Here is a 20939-nt window from a genome sequence, read left to right as displayed (position 1 = left end):
TCTGTCCTTCTGTGTGAGTGAGTGAATTGCGTGAAGTGCGTCTCACCCTCCTTTGTGTGTGTGTGTGTGTGTGTGTGTGTGTGTGTGTAGGTGTGTGTGTCTGTGTGTGTGTGTGTGTGTGTTTCTCCCGCTCAGACCTGATCAACAACCTTCCAGCTTCTCACAAACCAAACATCCTTATTGCCTTCAACGCAGCGTATCAATTACAGACAAACAGGTCTGGTGTGGAGAGGCCCCGTCTGGTTCAGCCAATCAGCGCAAAGATACCAACACACGTGGAGTGGTTCCGTCAGGCTGGGCCAAAACATGATCCCAATCTCAATGTTTACCAGACGTGTACTAGGATATAAAAATAGCACACATAGGAAACAAGACTTTAGAATAACGTCCAGTCATGAGTCATTTGTAATCCTAGTTAATGATGAACTAATTAACCAAATATTAACATACAGTTGACGATTACTAAAGGGCTCTTTATGGTCCCACGCTGACGCAACGCAAGGGGGTGGCGGACCCCTCACGTCCTTGCGGACCCTCCTTGCGTCCACCGCGAGGGGCCTGACGTGCGCCTCCCCAAAAATTGTAACCTTCCGTCGAGGCGACGCAGCAGCGAGGGGCCGTGATTGGTCCGCTCACTAAAACCCGACGCAGGACCATAAAGGTTCACGACTGCGTTGAAGTGTCTGCGTGGTCACTGCGTTGCGTGAACCATAAAGAGCCCTTGAGTGCCACATCAAAGGGCTCATATGCTACGGCCAGGTGTAATGTTCATCAGCCATTGTCAAACCCTCTAGGGACGAGTGGGAGGGGTCACCCTGAAGTGTGATGGCTAGACCAGCCGACCAGCCTGTCCAGTGGACTGTACCAACTGGGAGGCTGATCTATCCATGTATCCATACGTCACTAGAGGGTCCCTTAGCATGGCTGCTAAGGGCTAATCCACGTCACACCTGGTGGTAACACAGTGTCTCTTTAGCGTCGCACTAAATCAATCATCACATTGTTCATCTCAAGGTTTTGATAACGAATTAGTTAATCAGTTACTTAACGGCTTGTAAATGAATTGTGACTGAACATTATTATAAAGTGTTACCAAAACAACAAAGGCCAAACCCAGAAGAACTGACCAACAGGTTGAGAAACAAAGGAGCTGGAATAACAAGGAGCACAGGTGAATACAGGTGAGTCATGAACCCCGGAGACACACATCACAGGGTGTCCGGTCGGGTACAGGCTGACCGGCGCGCTTCGTCTTTGACGCCACTCCATTGCATTTTGTATCTGAAATGCAAGAAATGTGGTGTGCTATGGAGCCCGCTACCTTATTCCCATAATGCACAGTAAAGGAGCGTGCGACTGATTCTGGCTGAGTTCCATTCGTCGTCCAACACAACCTTGTTGACCTCCTTCTCGTGACTGACTTGCCCTCGGGGAGAATCTCTGTGGACCCTCATGACCGTTGTCTGAAGACCTGCAGTAAACCTGGTGAGGCTCAGGAGGGCTCGGGGGAGGTAGTCCACCACCATGGTCCGGCCAGAGGTTTACATCGCCCACAATGCCTTGCAGTAATGCATTTGGTGCAAGAAAATGAATCCATGGTAAGCTGGCGGTAACGTGTATCACACTAAGGTGGTCCAGCAACCAAGGAGATGATGAATGCATTGGTCAAGGTAATGACCATGTCAATACTTATTGCAAGGCCTACATGTCGTCTGTGTACACGTCTGAATACACCAACATATTGTCATATATTCTACTCATTTATCCCATAAAGTCAAACTTTCTGCAGCGACATCATCTTTAATTGTATTTTTTGATCCTATTCATTGGAGGGTAAGACAGGAAGGTTTGGACGAGAGAAGGGAAAGACATGCAGCAAAGGACCACGGACGGGAATCTAACCCGGGTCTCTGCGGTGAGCGCCGGGCCTTAACGGTACGCCCTGTACCCGCTGAACCAGCGAGGCGCCCCCAGCTGTTGAACGGTAAAAGGACTAAAGCACTCGGCCGACAACCAGCAGCTGATCCGCGGTCGTCTGGGCTGAAAGTGCACATGGACGGCTGCGTTCCATTTGTCCTCCCCGCTCCACCTTCACCCGCTCTGCCTCTGCCCTCTGAGTGGCCTCCGTGCGACGTGTGCTGTTGACTCATACATTTACATTTAGCAGACGCTTTTATCCAAAGCGACCGGATTAATGCACACATTCACACAGCGACGGCGGAGTCAACCATGCGGGGCGACAGCCAGCTCGTCAGGACTCTCGTTAGATGTTACATGTTTATGTATTTGCCATACTCGGGAGAGCCAATCAGAGTGTTCCTGGCTGTCATGTGAGCTCGGGGTTAACAGCCAGGTCACTTGTTTGCTGGATGAACTGGTTCAAATACAAATGAGGCCGTGATCACACATACATGCATACATACACAGCCACACACACACACACACACACACACACACACACACGCACACACAAGCACACACAAACTCACACTCTCTCACACACACACACACACACACACACACACACAATCTAAACCTATAGGATTTGGATAATTATGTACATATCCCGATGTCAGTAATAGCAACGGTTGCTGTGTGTGTAGGGGGAGTGCCGGAGGACATGCAGCTGTGGCAAAACAAGGATCTGAGATCCTGTCCCTCTGCTCCTCCTCCTCCTCCTCCTCCTTGTCCTCCTCCTCCTCCTCCTATCGATAACTCCCCAGTGCACCTGATTGGCCTTGAGGCTACCCCACTGGTATCAGACACCATAGATAACTCTGTCACAAGAACACGAGATCTCTCTGTCACGGGACTGTTAGTTCACTCTGTCACCAAGCCAGTATAAACTCTGTCAAAAGACCAGTAGTTCACTCTGTCACCAGACCAGTAGTTCACTCCGTCACCAGACCAGTAGCTCACTCTCTCACCAGACCAGTAGTTCACCATGTCATAAGACCAGTAGTTCACCATGTCACCAGACCAGTAGTTCACTCCGTCACCAGACCAGTAGTTCACCATGTCACCAGACCAGTAGTTCACCATGTCACCAGACCAGTAGTTCACTCCGTCACCAGACCAGTAGCTCACTCTCTCACCAGACCAGTAGCTCACTCTCTCACCAGACCAGTAGTTCACCATGTGATAGGACCAGTAACTCACTCTGTCACCTGACCAGTAGTTCACCATGTGATAGGACCAGTAACTCACTCTGTCACCTGACCAGTAGTTCACCATATCATAAGACCAGTAGTTCACCATGTCACCAGACCAGTAGTTCACCATGTGATAGAACCAGTAGCTCACTCTGTCACCTGACCAGTAGTTCACCATGTGATAGGACCAGTAACTCACTCTGTCACCTGACCAGTAGTTCACCATGTGATAGGACCAGTAGTTAATGCTGTGACCATACTAGTTCAGTAGCTGCTGTCTGTATACAATTGTCTTCCAAGACATTAACACTTTCATTTTCATTTCTGATAGGCTGGTAACAATGTGTAGTAGTTGTAGATTTTGGATTACATCACCATATATCGTGTTTTGTAAGATAAGGAGTAAAAATAGTTGCAACAGATACCTTTAATTCAAAAGGTATGGCGGTGTAAACACATAGAGATCAGTGCAGGAGTGTGCTTACTGCAACAGTTTTATTGATTTCAATATCACCTTCTGGCTATTACTGTTTTATTTCATATCAATAAATATTTGCAATTATTTACCAATGAAAGGGCCGCCAGAACTTAAACTTTAAAAACATACAGCTCAAATCATGGGACCCAGGATAAGATAAGACAAGATCATTTGGAAATGCATGTGATGCAACCAGCTAACGTTAACGCAGTTGTGTATAATGGACATTTAGAGGGCTGATTTATCTAGGGAATAGCAATGAATGTTTTATGGATTCAGGTGTTTTATGAGTGCTGGGAAACACCTGCAGGGAACTTCCAAGAAGCCCCCTGGAGAGATGGCTGTTATATGTGTTCATGGTAGGTGTGTGTGTGTGTGTGTGTGTGTGTGTGTGTGTGTGTGTGTGTGTGTGTGCAAGTCTGAGTCTGAGTCTGAGTGTGTGAGTGAGTGAGTGAGTGAGTGAGTGAGTGAGTGAGTGAGTGAGTGAGTGAGTGAGTGAGTGAGTGAGTGTGTGTGTGTGTGTGTGTGTGTGTGTGTGTGTGTGTGTGTGTGTGTGTGTGATTGAGTGAGTATGTGAGTGTGTGTGTGTGTGTGTGTGTGTTAGAGTGAGTGAGTGAGTGAGTGAGTGAGTGAGTGAGTGTGTGTGTGTGTGTGTGTGTGTGTGTGTGTGTGTGTGTGTGTGTGTGTGTGTGTGTGTGTGTGTGTGTTAGAGTGAGTGAGTGTGTGTGTGTGTGTGTGTGTGTGTGTGACTGAGTGGTCCTTCAAAAACTCCTCACTGACCAGGTGGGGGAGGAGAACATGGGGGGGGGGTGTTGTGGGGGGTGTGGATCAGGGTGGAACTCCAACATTCCTAATGAATCATCATGCCAACTCTACAAGACCAGACTCCTCCAGCTGTCTCTCCACCACCACCCAGAAACCTCCCCTCAAGGTCAGGCCTCGCCACAACACCAGACGGAGTCTCCACAAGTCATCACAATTCAAATACAAATACAAGTAACTCAGCCGTTAGCCTTTTGAGTGATGGAGATACTGACAGGAACAAAGCCCTAAATAACCCCCCATTGCACCACTCTGTTCCGGCTGGTCGGCCTCTGTATGAGACTATTTAAGCCTGGTTCATTGCTGACCCATTCCCTGATTGGTTTGTAGAATCGATCTTGCCTGTCAATCACAGGTGCATGAAACGCAGCTCTACTCACGTGAACAAACATAGGGAGGGGTGTGTTTTAGGGGCAGTTTCAAAACCTTGCTGTCTTCCGCTCATTTCTGCTCTCTCTCTCTCTTTCTCTGTCTCTGTCGCTCTCTCTCTCTACAACTGAATCCTAAATCAAACCTACTTTAAATGCGTCAACAAGAGCAGCTTTAACAGCTGCTGTTGACCATAACCTGAAGAGGAGTTGGGGGGGGCGGGGGGGGCTGACTGACTGACAAGAACTGTCTGAGTCCGTTGAGAAACATCCACTGACCAGTAGTAGAGGTTGAAATGTTACGCACAAAGGAAGTGGCCCAGTCATTTATCACACTCACAGTCATACAGAGTTTTGTGGTGTAACGGCTCATGGCTCAAGACACAGACACACAGACAACACTCACCTCTTTGACTTCCGAGCTTGTTCCGAGTTGAGGTGTTTCCAGATGTGGGGTCAGGTGAGCGTAGGTGCGGTCATCTGAGTCCAGGTAAGCCCCAGGTCCCGGTAAGTGGTCCAGGTAAGTAAGTCCAGATTAGTCCAGGTCGGTGGACGGAGGAGCGGCAGAGAGAGAGAGTCTGCCCAGCTCAGATCACACCATGGTCACGCTCCCTAGCTAGCGCTCTGCTAGCTAGCGCTCCTACCTGTTGCTACCTGTCCTACCTGCCACATGGCTGTTGCTCATCCAACTCTCCCTCGCTCACTCCTCCTCTCCCGCCCTGTCCCCCTCTCCTTCCCTCCCTGTCATAAATTTAGATTTACCTAGACCTCTCTTTCCCTCCCTCTGCTCGCCTCTCCCTCACTCCCATATCTCTGTTCACCAGTTTCTCCCTCCCTCTCTACCCCTCTATCTCTCTATCGTTGTATTTCTCCCTCCCTCCATCTGTTAACCATGCCTCTCTTTCCTTCCTCTCGACCTGCATCTCAACAATGTTGCCAAAACATCAGGGTCACCTGGTGAGCCAATCACACGTGACACCTTCCATATGTGACATTAGCAGAGCCACTGAGGATAAACATTTATATTTGATGCGCTCTGTACAATTTAAAGGGCACTCTTGGCAGGGGAATTGTTCATTTGCATGGTCAGAATGTACATTTACATGTTCCCAAGCGCCAACTAATTCAAATAGGAGCCTTAAAAGGAGACTAAGGAAATAGGGATTCTCTCGGCAGGTCTCTGCTTGCCCCGGGTGGATTGAGTCATGGCCTTAATACCGCTGGTGTCTGGGAAAAGGTTCTAATAGTTATCCACACGCAGCGGACGACTTGTGTGTTTGGAAGCCAGTAAAACTTGTGTTGGGCCTCTGGCTCATAACACACACCTCAGCACACACACACTATTAATGACCCTAGCACACACTCGTAACACACACACACCCTCTAAGACAAGCAACACACAGAGGGGGTGTTTATTGCAGATAAGACTGTACAGTACGGAACAATCAACCAAACATAAGACCAGCCAGAGATCTGACAACAAGCCGTAGCCACACAGGACCCAGTATACACTACGACCCTGGTAATCATAATTCAAGCCACACCCTACTGGATACTGTTCAAAGAACCCCCTACTGGACACTGTACACACTGTACCTCTGTAGGATACAGTACATACTACCCCCCACTGAACACTATACACTCTGTAGCTCTGTAGGATACAGTACATACTACCCCCCACTGAACACTATACACTCTGTAGCTCTGTAGGATACAGTACATACTACCCCCTACTGGACACTATACACTCTGTAGCTCTGTAGGATACAGTACATACTACCCCCCACTGAACACTATACACTCTGTAGCTCTGTAGGATACAGTACATACTACCCCCCACTGAACACTATACACTCTGTAGCTCTGTAGGATACAGTGCATACTACCCCCCACTGAACACTATACACTCTGTAGCTCTGTAGGATAAAGTGCATACTACCCCCCACTGAACACTATACACTCTGTAGCTCTGTAGGATACAGTGCATACTACCCCCCACTGAACACTATACACTCTGTAGCTCTGTAGGATACAGTACATACTACCCCCTACTGGACACTATACACTCTGTAGCTCTGTAGGATACAGTACATACTACCCCCTACTGGACACTACACACAGTGAGCCCTACTGGATACAGTAAAAACTACACCCTACTGTATGGCAGTTCCAGGAATTGGTTGACTATCTTCCTCCTGTCCAGAACATTACCACTTTTTTTTTTCCTTTTGTCAATAAAGTTTTTATTTACTTGGGCAACTACTTATTTTTGCAATCACATACATTCGGATTGTTTATATAAACATATTCTTTCTATATTTTGTGTGATTTGGTGGTTTTCAATTGACATTTTATATTTCACTGCTGTAGACAGATTCATGGCTTTTTATTTTTCATATTTTTTATATTTTAAAAACACAAGAAAACCGACAACAAAAATATGAACCAACTTTGACAAACAATGACAACACAAAAAAAAAAAACTAGAACCAGAGGCCGAGTGCATTTTATAACTGCCATCAGATCTCCATGGTAACCAGCGGATCGTCACGGTAACTACCAGGAGGGAGCAGTGGCGACCAGGTCGAGCAGCTGTGACAGGACGGAGACGGAGGAGTGTCCGGGCGAGTTGAGCAGCAGATGGAACATCTTCCTCCAAGCCGACTTCCTGCCAAGACTGGGAGGGACAGGAAGTGGACGTAATGCATACGATGCACTACACACTACACATATACAAACACATCATATCAACACAAAGGAGGCCTGACAAAATCCAAGGTCTTACAAAGCTGTGCTCTGATTGGACGCCCCCCCACAACCGGGAGACAAGTTTGAGACTGGTTTGAACTTTGAGCTGGGCCTTAAGGCGCAGAATGGGAGCGGGCTGCCTTGCTCAGGGTAGTGCTAGTGGTGGCGCTGTGTGCTGAACTATGCTGAGTAGGAAAACATTGGCCGTGCCTGAGTGTTGGGGTCAGTGTGTGGACGGGCGGTTAGATGAGGGTCTGTGTGAGTGTGTGGACGTTTTGGTGAGTGTGTGGTTAGTGTTGTGGTCAGTGTGTGGTTAGTGTTGTGGTCAGTGTGTGGTTAGTGTTGGGTCAGTGTGTGGACGTTTTGGTGAGTGTGTGGTTAGTGTTGTGGTGAGTGTGTGGTTAGTGTTGTGGTCAGTGTGTGGTTAGTGTTGTGGTCAGTGTGTGGTTAGTGTTGTGGTCAGTGTGTGGTTAGTGTTGTGGTCAGTGTGTGGTTAGTGTTGTGGTCAGTGTTGTGGTCAGTGTGTGGTTAGTGTTGTGGTCAGTGTGTGGTTAGTGTTGTGGTCAGTGTGTGGTTAGTGTTGTGGTCAGTGTGTGGTTAGTGTTGTGGTCAGTGTTGTGGTCAGTGTGTGGTTAGTGTTGTGGTGAGTGTGTGTGTGTGGGGGGGGGGGGGCTACCTGGCGGCGCTGGGCCCCAGCTTCTCCACCATCCAGCCGTCCTCCTCCTCCACCACCGTCATCTGCTGCTGGGTCAGCAGGAGGTGAACCGCCTCGGCCAGACACACCAGGTCCACCTGACACACACACACACACGACAAATAATGGATATAATCATGTTAATTAATAATTATTAATGTTAATGATAGGTGCCTTTAACAGTACTGCAGAGGAGACGCCACTGGCCCCGTGACGGTGACACTCGCTGGGTGTGCTGACCAATTCTAACCGTGCTGCACAGTTTGCGTTAGTGGTTATTGGTTCCATTATCCATTACATTTTCAAGACCTGTCACAAATCATATTTAAGACATTTTAAGGCCTTCAATTCAGATGACTGGATTTGAGACTTAGGATACGATACAACTAATCGATACAATTAATCGCCCCGTAGGAGAAATTCGTTAGATTGGTTAGATAGAATTCAGACGATCGGATCCCAGACGTGTCCCTCCCCTACCCGGTACGGGGAGTCGCCGGCCTTCAGGAGCCCCCACTGGATGTGGTCGCGGGCGGCGGGGACCTGGGCGGCGGCGGTCAGGTCCGTCTGGAGCTCCAGGTCCAGGCAGGAGAGCAGGTCCACAGGCAGCAGGGCCACAGGCAGCAGGGCGTCCCTGCAGGGGGGACAGAAGCAGCGGGTCACCCCTGGGCTCCGCTGGAGGCGCCCGGCGCCGCGCTGAACCAAACGCCGCAGTGTGGACGGAGCCAGGACGGAGGCCAGGGGAGTAACGATAACCTTGATTTGTGCAGCACTTTTCGAAACAGGATTACAAAGTGCTTCGCAGAACAGAATACAACATAATTAAAAGAAGTGACACACAAAAAACATTGTAAAAGAGTACAAAAGTAAGTAACAAAAACGGCATAAAGTAGAGCAAAAGGAAGAGCGCAATGGGTTAAAAATAATAAAACTACTATAACAGAGCTTTTGCATGAAGATGAGTTTTGAGAAGAGACTTAAAAGACGATACTGATCCAGCTTGTCTGAGTTTCTCAGGCAGGGAGCCCCACGACTGAGGGGCCCACACAGCAAGAGCCCCGTCCGCTCTGGTGACAACCAGGAGACCCCGACCCGAGGACCTCCGGCTACGCTACGGCTCATAGGGGACTCACAGCTCTGAGGAAGGAGGGGTGAGGGAGGGGTGAGCCCGTAGCCGTTCGGTGTGACGTGGGGGAAGGAGCGATCAGCTCTCAGGAGGAGATGCCTGTGGGTGAGGCGTAATGAGGGAGTGAGGCGCTAGGAGGAGTGAGGAGCGGTGAGGAGGCGTTACCCGTGGCTGAGGAGCAGGGAATCCGTGTGCAGCGCTCCCAGGAGGAGAGAGCAGGAGTGGAAGGTTCTCATCATGAGGAACAAACCGGAAACCACGCTGGCCACGCCCCCCTCCTGTCTCAGCCCCGCCCGCTCCTGCACAGGGTCAGAGGTCAGAGGTCAGAGCACAAAATAAACAGGTTCATCCTCCTCAACCGCCCGACACACACACACTTAATGTTGTAGGGCGCGATTAGGAAAAGTGTCAGGCACATCATCATCAGAACATTCCATAAACGCGGTGACTGGCTTTGCTTTATATATATATATATATATATATATATATATATATATATATCACACACAGCAGAATGTCAGCAAAGCAACACGTTGATAGGTTCATAAAAATCGGACTCTGATTACGACTTGGAAAATATGTGTTGGAATGGAACTTCCATTATGTGGAGGATGTACTCATCAATAAAGCAAATCCTAAGCGGTACCAGTTATGTACGTCACTTGAATTGAATTATGTACAAGTATGAATACGAGTGCACCGGTGTGCTCAGAGGGCTGGTGGCGGAGGAGGAGCTCACAGGCGGTCTGTGGTGCCGGGGCAGCGTGTACAGGGTGACGCACGCGTCCAGGAACAGGAAGCAGCGTGCGCGCGGCAGGAGGGCGGAGTCCTCCGGGGACAGCCTCCGCCGCAGCTGGGACGCCACGTAGAAATCCCACGGCAACAGGCTCCTCTCCACCTGGACACCAAGCAGGCTGTCAGTACGTCTGTCAACTGTACACCCGCCTGTCTGTCTGTCTGTCTGTCTGTCTACCTACACCCGTCAACGGTACGCCTGTGTCTATCTACATATCCTATCCCTCAAGGTCCCTGTCCATCCATCCACCTACCTCCCCATATCTCCCTCCCTCTCCCCCTCCCCCACCCTCCCCTCTGTCCCTCTCCCTCCCCTCTGTCCCTCTCTCTCCCCTCTGTCCCTCTCCCTCCCCTCTGTCCCTCTCTCTCCCCTCTGTCCCTCTCTCTCCCCTCTGTCCCTCTCTCTCCCCTCTGTCCCGCCCTCCCCCTACCCACCCCTCTCCCCCTCCCCCTCCCAGGCCAACCTGCTGGTCCCAGTACCTTCAGCACCACATTGCTCCCCTGGCTGAGGCCCGAGAACACGGAGAACCTCTCCTCCTCCTGGATCAGGGAGTGGAGGAAGACCTCCTCTCCGCCTGGACACACAACACACGCCCGGGTCAGACACCCCGCTGGAGAGCAAGGGTTACAGATACAGGCCCTGTTGCTAGGGTTACAGATACAGGCCCTGTTGCTAGGGTTACAGATACAGGCCCTGTTGCTAGGGTTACAGACACAGGCCCTGTTGCTAGGGTTACAGACACAGGCCCTGTTGCTAGGGTTACAGATACAGGCCCTGTTGCTAGGGTTACAGATACAGGCCCTGTTGCTAGGGTTACAGACACAGGCCCTGTTGCTAGGGTTACAGACACAGGCCCTGTTGCTAGGGTTACAGACACAGGCCCTGTTGCTAGGGTTACAGACACAGGCCCTGTTGCTAGGGTTACAGACACAGGCCCTGTTGCTAGGGTTACAGACACAGGCCCTGTTGCTAGGGTTACAGATACAGGCCCTGTTGCTAGGGTTACAGATACAGGCCCTGTTGCTAGGGTTACAGACACAGGCCCTGTTGCTAGGGTTACGCCTCGTACCCACTGTACACGTCCGTCGACGGATCTCATTGACTTTACATGGGACGCTCCCGAAATGCATTGTGGGTCCGTCCGTCAAATCGGCTCTGTCTCTTGCGTCCAAAATTTGAGAAAAGTTTAACTTTTCAGGCAGCGATGGATCCGTTGGCCAATCAGATCGCGTTATACGCACGTTATACGCAGATCGTGTTTTACCCCATGCGTCGGACACGCCCACTCTCTTCCGTCGACGGACGTGTACAGTGGGTATGAGGCGTAACAGATTCATGCCCTGTTGCTAGGGTTACAGATACAGGCCCTGTGAGAAGGGGAACATCCATTCTCACTGTCTCTCCCCTCACATCATATGTTAACGCGGCATTTGGACTTCCGGAGCACTAGGGGCGCCACATGCAGCCTTGGCCAGGGAATGTCCCCCTTGGTAAATGGTATGGCCTAACTGGCCTTGATTGGTCCACCTGCAACCAATTAGTGGGCTTATTTAAGGGGAGTCGCATTCTGTGGCTGGGGGAAGGTACGAGAGCACATGGTAGTTTTGTTAGGCTATTGCTATGCTGATTGAATGCTGATCGAATGCAACAGTCATTTATTTTTTTGGAACATTTCTTTATTTTTGTAATTAATGGATTTATTTTTGTTTATTTATTTTTGGGACCTTGGTTTGCAGGAAATAAAACTTCACCTTTTTGTCCACAATCCCAAACCTGGCTGTCGTCTGCAAAGGGGAAACGGGAGTGTCGCTAGGGGTAACGGCTGTGTCTCTAGGGGTAACGGGTGTGTCGCTAGGGGTAACGGCTGTGTCGCTAGGGGAAACGGCTGTGTCGCTAGGGGTAACGGCTGTGTCGCTAGGGGTAACGGCTGTGTCGCTAGGGGAAACGGCTGTGTCTCTAGGGGAAACGGCTGTGTCTCTAGGGGAAACGGCTGTGTGTCTCTAGGGGAAACGGCTGTGTCTCTAGGGGTAACGGCTGTGTCGCTAGGGGTAACGGCTGTGTCTCTAGGGGTAACGGGTGTGTCTCTAGGGGTAACGGCTGTGTCTCTAGGGGTAACGGGTGTGTCTCTAGGGGTAACGGCTGTGTCTCTAGGGGAAACGGCTGTGTCGCTAGGGGAAACGGCTGTGTCTCTAGGGGAAACGGCTGTGTCTCTAGGGGAAACGGCTGTGTCGCTAGGGGACGAGGAGGCTTCTCACCGAGGGAGAGCTGGGTGTCCTGGTCCACGGGGGGGAGGGCAGTCCCCACGCTGTGGTAGCCTGGGAAGGAGCCCACCTCCGCTTGGTCCAGAAGACGCTGCCTGGTCTCCCCGCTACAGGGGTCCCTCGGCAGGGGCCCCTCACCTGGAACACAGAGACCCCAGGGTGACACAGGAGCCCCAGCTCTGTGTGTGTGTGTGTGTGTGTGTGTGTGTGTGTGTGTGTGTGTGTGTGTGTGTGTGTGTGTGTGTGTGTGTGTGTGTGTGTGTGTGTGTGTGTGTGTGTGTGTGTGTGTGTGTGTGTGTCAGCATCAGTTAGTCTGATGAACCAGTGCGGGTCCTAGTATAACGAAGAGGGTGTACCCAACCCATCACGACTCTTGTCTGTTTTGGGACCACAGCGGTGGAACGAGCTCCCTGCCGACGTCACGACCGCAGAGTCGCTCACCAGCTTCCGCAAACGACTCAAGACTCTCCTGTTCAGGGTTCACCTGGACTCTGCGTAGCCTACATGTCCCCCAGCCCGCCCACTATTGTACGTCCCGGCACTTAATGTACGCACTTGATCTACATTGTATTTATTCATAGTACTTAATTGTGTAGCATCTGCAGTAGCTGGCTATCACTGCTGTATACGGGGAATGGGTTGGCCTGGCGATTGTTAGTGCTTGCACTCGATCCTGTTGGGAAAAACAGTCTGTCTAGTTACTTGACCAGATAAAATGAGACAGAGGGGATAAAGTCTGTCAGCACGAGGGCCTCGGATTTATTGAGTAAAGTGGCAAAGGTAATACTGATCCATAAAGCATGAGAGATCGAATATTCTACGTCCCCTAACAGCGCTGAGGTCGTCCGGAGCTTCGCCTCCGTGGAAGTTCTGCTTCAGAAGAGCACCCCGTGATCCGGTGCGTGTGAAACTTCCCATCAGTCCTATGAACGTCTTTACTGTACCGACGGCGATATGTAGTTTCACTTCTCATGACAAATGTACTTATTGCAGGTCGCTTTGGATAAAAGAGTCTGCCAAACGCCCTGAACGTAAACGTAAACGTACCGGTCTGGGCGGTGTGGGGGGCGTCGGTGGACAGGGTGGTGTGGGCCTCCAGGCTGGCCTCCTGGATGGGACTCAGCTTTATGGTGGTGGTGGCCTCGGGCTGGGGGGGAAGGGGCACAGCAGCCTGCCTCTGGAACAGCGCCCCCTGGTGGTCTACCAGACACACACACACACATTACATCAGTGCACTGTTGAGGAACGGGATTTAGACTGGTGATCAAAACAGGTGAGACAAAGGTAAGGAAAAACCCTAACCCCCTGACATTATTTATGGTTCTGTTTGTCATTTGAATACAGTGCATTAATTTCCTCTTTTAAAAAACATAGCCGTTCAAGGCCCTCCTCTCAATCAATTGTTCCCAACTTTGATCACGAGGCCCCGTGGACCGGCCAGAACCGGTCCGCGGGCCAGTGGTTGGGAACCACTGCTTTAGAGCCTATCGGCATCAGGGCTCCGGTCTACCCGTCTGGTCTAGTGATAGACCAGACGAGTCAACTAGAGAGACCAGTCACTCTAGTTGCTATAGTGACTCTAGTTGCTATAGTGACTCTAGTTGCTATAGTGACTCTAGTTACTATAGTAACTCTAGGCTTCATTGGCCGGAGGAGGTACCAGCATCAGGGGGCGGGGCTCTCCTGACGTAGGGCGTCGACACCAGGTGGGCGGAGCCGGCAAAGTCCCGCGTGTTGTCGGGGCTGGAGCACAGCGTCTTGTTCTGCACCGTGCCCACCACCGCCTCCGTCAGGGACAGATGCCTCGCGCCAGAGCCCTGCAGAGGACCAGGAGGGGGGGGTCCAGGTTACACTAGACACTCCTCTACAGTCACTCAGCTACAGTCAGTGACAGAATATAGTATGACTAATGATTTAGCTACAGTCATACTACAGTAATATTAATGATTTAGCTACAGTCATACTACAGTAATATTAATGATTTAGCTACAGTCATACTACAGTAATATTAATGATTTAGCTACAGTCACACTACAGTAATATTAATGATTTAGCTACAGTCATACTACAGTAATATTAATGATTTAGCTACAGTCACACTACAGTAATATTAATGATTTAGCTACAGTCATACTACAGTAATATTAATGATTTAGCTACAGTCACACTACAGTAATATTAATGATTTAGCTACAGTCATACTACAGTAATATTAATGATTTAGCTACAGTCATACTACAGTAATATTAATGATTTAGCTACAGTCACACTACAGTAATATTAATAATTTAGCTAGTCATACTACAGTAATATTAATAATTTAGCTAGTCATACTACAGTAATATTAATAATTTAGCTACAGTCACACTACAGTAATATTAATGATTTAGCTACAGTCATACTACAGTAATATTAATGATTTAGCTACAGTCATACTACAGTAATATTAATGATTTAGCTACAGTCGTACCACAGTATTAGTTATTTAGCTACAGTCATACTATAGTAATACTAATGATTGATGATTATCCAGCTACAGTCACGCCACAGTGATGCTGGTCATCTAGCTGTACGCGCTGCTGCCCGCTGTGGGGTTTCCTGCGTTCTACGACGCGGACCAGAGGGGGACAACGTTTAGCAGGCGCAGATCAGCGGCGAAAAAAAAACCCAGTTTATGAAGCAACAAACCTCGCCACAGTGAGAGTTTTCAGATGCCACGGCACCGCCTGTCAGAGAGCAGAACAAAAGAGCATTAAGCCGGGCGGCCAGCGCAGCCACATCACGGGCCCACGTTGAGGTCGGGTCACGTTTCAAAGGAGGCCTCCATTTCACCTCTGGACTGTACCGAGCGGTGGGCGGATCTACCCCCACGTTTGTGAAGTCAGAAATGAGTCGAGGTTGAAATGGCTTGCGATGGCTAATCAACCCCCCCCCCCCCCCCCCCCCACACACAGGGTTGAAACAGTGGGCTGTTTGAAGACCCTCCACCAGAGTGTTGTGCATTCTCTCACCGGGACAGGGATACTGGATCTTTAGAGCGGGCCACTTCTCTCCGGGACGCAAGAAGACATCGTTAAACAGCGGGTTGGGGCTGGGTCTGCCCGCCCTGCAGAGACATCACGGACATGGTCGGATTACTGTGAAGAGGGTCTGGCTGCCTAGGACAGGGTCTGGTTGCTAACGAAATGGCGTGGTTGCCAAGGAGATGGGGTGGTTGCTAAGGAGATGGTATGGTTGCTCAGGAAATGGTGTGACTGTAAAGGAAAGGGTCTAGTTGCCAAGGAGATGGTGTGGTTGTAAAGGGTCTGGTTTCTGAGGATAGGCTCTCGATGCGAAGGAAATGGTCTATTTGCCTCGGAGAGAGTTGGTAAGTGAAGGAGTTGGGACAGTTTTGATACTTCTGTCTGGTGGAAGTGGTCCTTACCCTAAGGGCATTGCGGAGGAGGAGGAGCCAGACGATGGGTCGGTGAAGATGTGGAATGGCTCGGCCACTGGAAGGTTCCTGACCTCATCCACCTGGGTGGGAAAAAACGGGAAGTTAAACAACCCGGGAATAGTTTTCCGTCATCAAAAAGTGCCATCAGTGCATTAACACAGAGTAGACCAGACAGGCCCTAGGGTGAAGGCAGAATCAGGGAGGAGGGGGTTCACACCTGCTCCGGTGTTTCAGGCAGGGATATCCGCAACAGGAGCATTCTCTGCTTCTCCTGCAGCTCCTGGTTGAGTTTCTCCTCAAGATCATCCAGTTTTCTGATCTTCTCTGGAGGAACCAAACCAAAGCCATTACCACACTGCTAGTACTATCACTACTAACAGTGGTACAGAACGACCCAACACGTTACTACTTAAAGAGCAAGTGAACCCACCGTCTCAGCTGGAATGCAAACCTTTTTTCTCTCAAATACTAAGTCTTGTTTACGCAACAGTGATAAAATTGCATAGATTACTATGTTGACGACGAAATGGGACATATTACCACGTTTTAAAAGGTGCCATGACATGCCACCAGGTGTGGTGTGGCTAGCCATTACAAGCCATTTTGGAAATCAGCCCCTTAAGACATCACAGGTGGGCGTGTCCACCTAGATGCATGACGGATAGATGAGCAACGTTTGCTACAGTCCACTGGGTACTATAGGCAGGTAGACTGATCCATCCAGCACACATCTAGATGGACACACCCACTTTTCCCTTATGAAGTCATAAGGGGCAGATTTCCAAAACGGCTTGTAACGGCCAATCACACCACACCTGGTGGCAGGTCATGGGACCTTTAAAAACAACAAAAAACGGTTTTGGGTCCACTGGCTCTTCAAGTACTTCCACAAATCTGCAGTGACGGATGTAGGATATGTTGCAGAGGGGGTTACCGTCGACCTCCTGCCGCCGGGCCAGGGCGTAGCGCTGGGCGCGGAGCTCCTCGAAGCAGAGCTCCTCGATCCCCTGGGTCAGCAGCTCCTTGCAGTACATGCTGCGCACCTTCGGGTCTTCCACCTCCCCGCTCGCAGAGGCCTGTTCACCGGCGGGCGGCTGGACGGCCTTGAGCTCCTCCGGAGGGTCTCTGCCAGTCCCGTTTCTGTGATGACACCAGAAGATCAGCGCTTCACAAACGCGCTCACAAATCCTTAGGCAGTCTGTTCGTATGAACAGGAACTTTATGAGACCGTTCCAATGGCTTGTTTTAATACATTTTAATCCGACAAAGATTTACTATACAACTACGATCCCTATTGAGGCAGCTTTTTCTGGGACCGCGTCCACATTTTAGGCAACACCAAATGAGGTCGTGACCCCCAAGTTTGGGAAACGCTACCCTAGATGCACGGATATAGTTGCCTTCCCCAGTTCCAAACAAACCATTCACATACAGCCTTTTAAAACTTGAAGCTACAGGTTATTCACGTAGTCGGTAATCTGTTCAAGCGATTTTCCTTTCTCACAGAGCCAAGTGGGGTCCACTACAGCTAAACAGAGCTTGTTATCCAACATACTGTATCTGAACTCACCCGCCTGGGCTCCTGCTGGTGTGGGGGCCCTCTGGTGCCGGGGCCCCAGGCCCCTGCAGTGGGAGGCTCTGGGCCCGCAAAGCCATCTCGGACAGCTGGAGGTTTAGAGAACAGCCTGATGGGAATAAAACAGTGCACCCGGCCATTGACAACTGAGCTCTCAACGTCTCTCTTTACCTCTGCCTGCCCCTTTGAGTGACCGTGACCTTTATATTATTTGTTTTGTTTTTAACTTGTTGTGTATTTTTTATTCATGACAGATACAGTGAGTTAGACAGGAGGGTATAGGAGAGAGAGGGTAGGACATGCAGCAAAAGACGGAAGGGTTTGTGAGTACTCAGAAAAGCGCTAAATAAATTGAATACATTAGCACTCCCTACTATCCCCATGTGGTTGATTTGATTGGCTCACTCACTGTAGTTGTTAATCGCATAGGACGGTAGCATTACATTAGCATCCTTTCACTGCCAAGCATGGGACCAGCATGGGACTACAGAGCTACAATAGCAGCAAGGGACAACAACACTACATCATCAGCCAGTACCTGCACTCTTGGCAAGCCTCTTCCTGCCGCGTGGTCGCAGGTCCACCTGGCTTTTTCTGGGTGGGGAGCTGGCCTCCCCAGTCCCACCATCACCTGACAACCTCCCCTGGACAGAACTGGGAAGGTGGAAGTCATCACCGTGACAGTCATGATCGTCATGACAACCAAAATACAGTCAACACCTGCCTAGAAAAACAGTCACACACAATGTTTGCAATGTGGTCATCTGCTTCAACATGTCACAAAATCTTGCAGGTGCAGGAAATGTAGAAAAGATCTTTGGTGAGGTATGCGTTTGTTAGTCTCCATTCCTGTTATTTGGTTCTTGCGGCATTAGCTCAGGCGGTAGAGCGGGTTGGCTGGTAACCACAAGGTTGCTGGTTCCGGCTCCTCCTAGCTGAGTGTCGTGGTGTCCCTGAGCGAGACGCCTCACCCTAATTGCTCCTGATGAGCTGGCTGTCGCCCTGCATGGTTGACTCCGCCGTCGGTGTGTGAATGTGTGCATGAATGGGTGAATGTCAGTCAACACTGTAAAGCGCTTTGGATAAAAGCGCTATATAAATGAGGACCATTTACCAACCACTTAACCATAGTGGGAAAGCCCTGAGAGTGTAGCCGGCCTACCGGAGGGACTGCTGGATGCTCGCCAGGGGCTGGGCTTTGTGGCTCAGGCCCTCCTGCAGGACCCGCTTCGCCTGCTGGAACTCTCCCTGGCCCTCTAGGTGCTGGGCCCAGGTCACATAGAAGACGGCGTGTCTCCGGCCCACCTCCTGGTCATCCATGTAGCGGAACATGTCTGCCGGTACAGAGCTGTTCTGGGCCTGTAACACAAATTCACCCCCAGGCCATTAGCAACCAACATGGAGGTTATCAGACAGCTGTCTGTGTTCCCCGTTCATCTGTACAATTATTATATGAGTTATTATATGTTATTATATGTATATATTATTCTGTCACTTTTGTTTGCCAGCCATCCCTTCCTGAAGTCATTCTGTTGGCTTTAAAACTGGACATTTGATACACTGGTGGTAAAATAAGGCCCATTTAACATCATCATTGTCAAGTCAAAGGGGTAGTTTAAATCTAGAACCATGTTATCACCAGCCAAGATCCAGAAAACACCCCCGGGTTTCGTGTGTCCTTGTTTGAGTAGGGGTGAGGTAGCTGTGGCTCACCAGTTTGATCCACAGGCTGGTACATCGCGGGTCGCTGAAGTAGCTCTTGTCAGCGAACTGCATCACGGCCCTCTCCAGCAGAGGCTGCAGGTCAGCCCTCTGGTCCTCCGGGGTCACCTGCACACTCCACGTCACGTACCTGCACAACACAACACAAGGTAACATGCTGCCTACACCACACTGTTACGTACCAACGCAACACAATATTTTTTTAATAGATTTCTGAAAAACAATGTGACAATGTGAACAACTGAAACAATATAATATTTGCTTTGTATATATATATATTTTTCTTCTTATGATCATTATTGAATATGTAGTATTTTAGCCTTGGTTCTCACCTGTCCCACACATCCAGGGCTTCATATCCACTGGAAACAAGCAACTGGGACTCAAACTGCCTGCCGGTGAGAAGTCAAAGTCCCATCAGGTGATGATAAAGTGAATATCTGCCACTCAAGTACTGACTGAACCGCTGTGTTTACAACGTGCTACACGGCTGATACATACTGCCTCTGCTGCTGGATCCCCGCCTGCAGAGCGTCGCACGCGTCCGGGAAGTTTGGAGGTCCTCCGTTCAGCGACGGAGCTTGTATTTTGACCTGAGGGGGACAGATGTTTTCCTTGCAGGGCTGCCGTCCTCTCGTTGCCTCTGCCATGACTACAGGTTCAGAACACTTTATTAATCCCAGGGGGGAATTGATTCAATTTAAAACAAATATAAGTAAAAATGCAAGGCAATCCAAAAAAGAAAGAAGAATCCGTAGATGAGCGTTATAAAGGCTGACCACATGTAGGTCGATCAAGTGTCTGCAGTGCTGAAAACATGATGAAATGTTTAAAATAGGGCTGGGTGGTCCATCGACACCGAGCGACACACAGAGAAAGACGGAAACGGTAAACGGCAAACAATACAACATGAGTACCTACACAACAACTTAGACTCACTACATATGAACCCCGTGTAGTAGAATAGCGTTATATCGTCAAGATACGATATTATCCATACCTTGATTACTTCGGAGGTTTCCTGCCAACCCTCAACAACATTCAAATTACCCGCAAGTCGAACCTAAACCTGATTGGACGATTTCGCGTCATAGCACTTTATTGTCGTGCTGCGATTGGCCTGTTTATTTGTGTCACTTCCGGTAGCGTGTGTCACTTGTGCTTCGTTCAAAGCAAGTTGGACCTGGGAAGTTTAGAGCTATTTGGAGAGTTTTAGAAATTCTCTCTTAATAGCTCTGATGTGTAAGACTATCCTGTGTGTATATATATAGAATAACAATTTGCACATTTATTTACATTATTAATCGGAATATATCTTTCCATGTTTTTATGCATCACACGTACAAGGATTGTTAGTCTCAATGTGCAGGCATAACAAGGTACAAATAAGTTATATATAAAATCAATATTAATGTAAAATGATTCGTATTTCTTCACCTGATTCTGAATCAACCCATATGTGCAACACATTAAAGAAGAAAACTTTTTCAGACTTTATTTTTCATAAGGGAGACGTTAGTGCCCTCTGGGGGTCAGAGCTAGTACTTACCATATTGTCCGTAATACGTTATGTAGGAGCCAGAATCCTATTTATTTCGTTATTAATGTATTTACTTTATGAACTTATCAATTATCTTATTTTGTGGTTTATTTGTCTGGATTAATTACTTTTGAATTCTCCTGCTCGCTGAGCAGGAGAATTCAAAGGAGGTGTAGGCGTCCTGGGTGTTGAAGAGCACAGTGTTTCCACTGTGCTCACA

The 20939-nt window shown here is 49.3% G+C and overlaps 1 protein-coding gene across 2 annotated transcripts; it reads right to left on the bottom strand.

Moving 5' to 3' along the window:
* Positions 1 to 6899: 6899 nt before the first annotated feature.
* bub1ba (BUB1 mitotic checkpoint serine/threonine kinase Ba) lies at positions 6900 to 20225 on the bottom strand. 2 transcript variants are annotated; one of them, XM_084483607.1, is made up of 21 exons: positions 20180 to 20225; positions 19681 to 19831; positions 19512 to 19571; positions 19171 to 19309; positions 18620 to 18816; positions 17996 to 18111; positions 17452 to 17566; positions 16816 to 17021; positions 16099 to 16205; positions 15870 to 15961; positions 15457 to 15551; positions 15134 to 15171; positions 14106 to 14262; positions 13493 to 13645; positions 12440 to 12583; positions 10664 to 10758; positions 10128 to 10286; positions 9554 to 9687; positions 8743 to 8896; positions 8245 to 8360; positions 6900 to 7497 (listed from the first exon to the last, which is right to left on the bottom strand). In XM_084483607.1, exons 2-21 carry the CDS (start codon positions 19827 to 19829, stop codon positions 7377 to 7379), a joined length of 2547 nt encoding a protein of 848 aa, XP_084339733.1. In that variant the 5' UTR covers positions 19830 to 19831; positions 20180 to 20225; the 3' UTR covers positions 6900 to 7376. The 2 variants fall into 2 exon arrangements, with proteins under 2 accessions (XP_084339733.1, XP_084339734.1); XM_084483608.1 differs by having other exon boundaries at positions 20119 to 20199.
* Positions 20226 to 20939: the final 714 nt, after the last annotated feature.

Source organism: Micromesistius poutassou (genome assembly GCF_964030765.1).
Source record: "Micromesistius poutassou genome assembly, chromosome: 19".
Lineage (NCBI taxonomy): Eukaryota > Metazoa > Chordata > Actinopteri > Gadiformes > Gadidae > Micromesistius > Micromesistius poutassou.
This window is presented reverse-complemented; position numbering and strand designations above follow the sequence as displayed.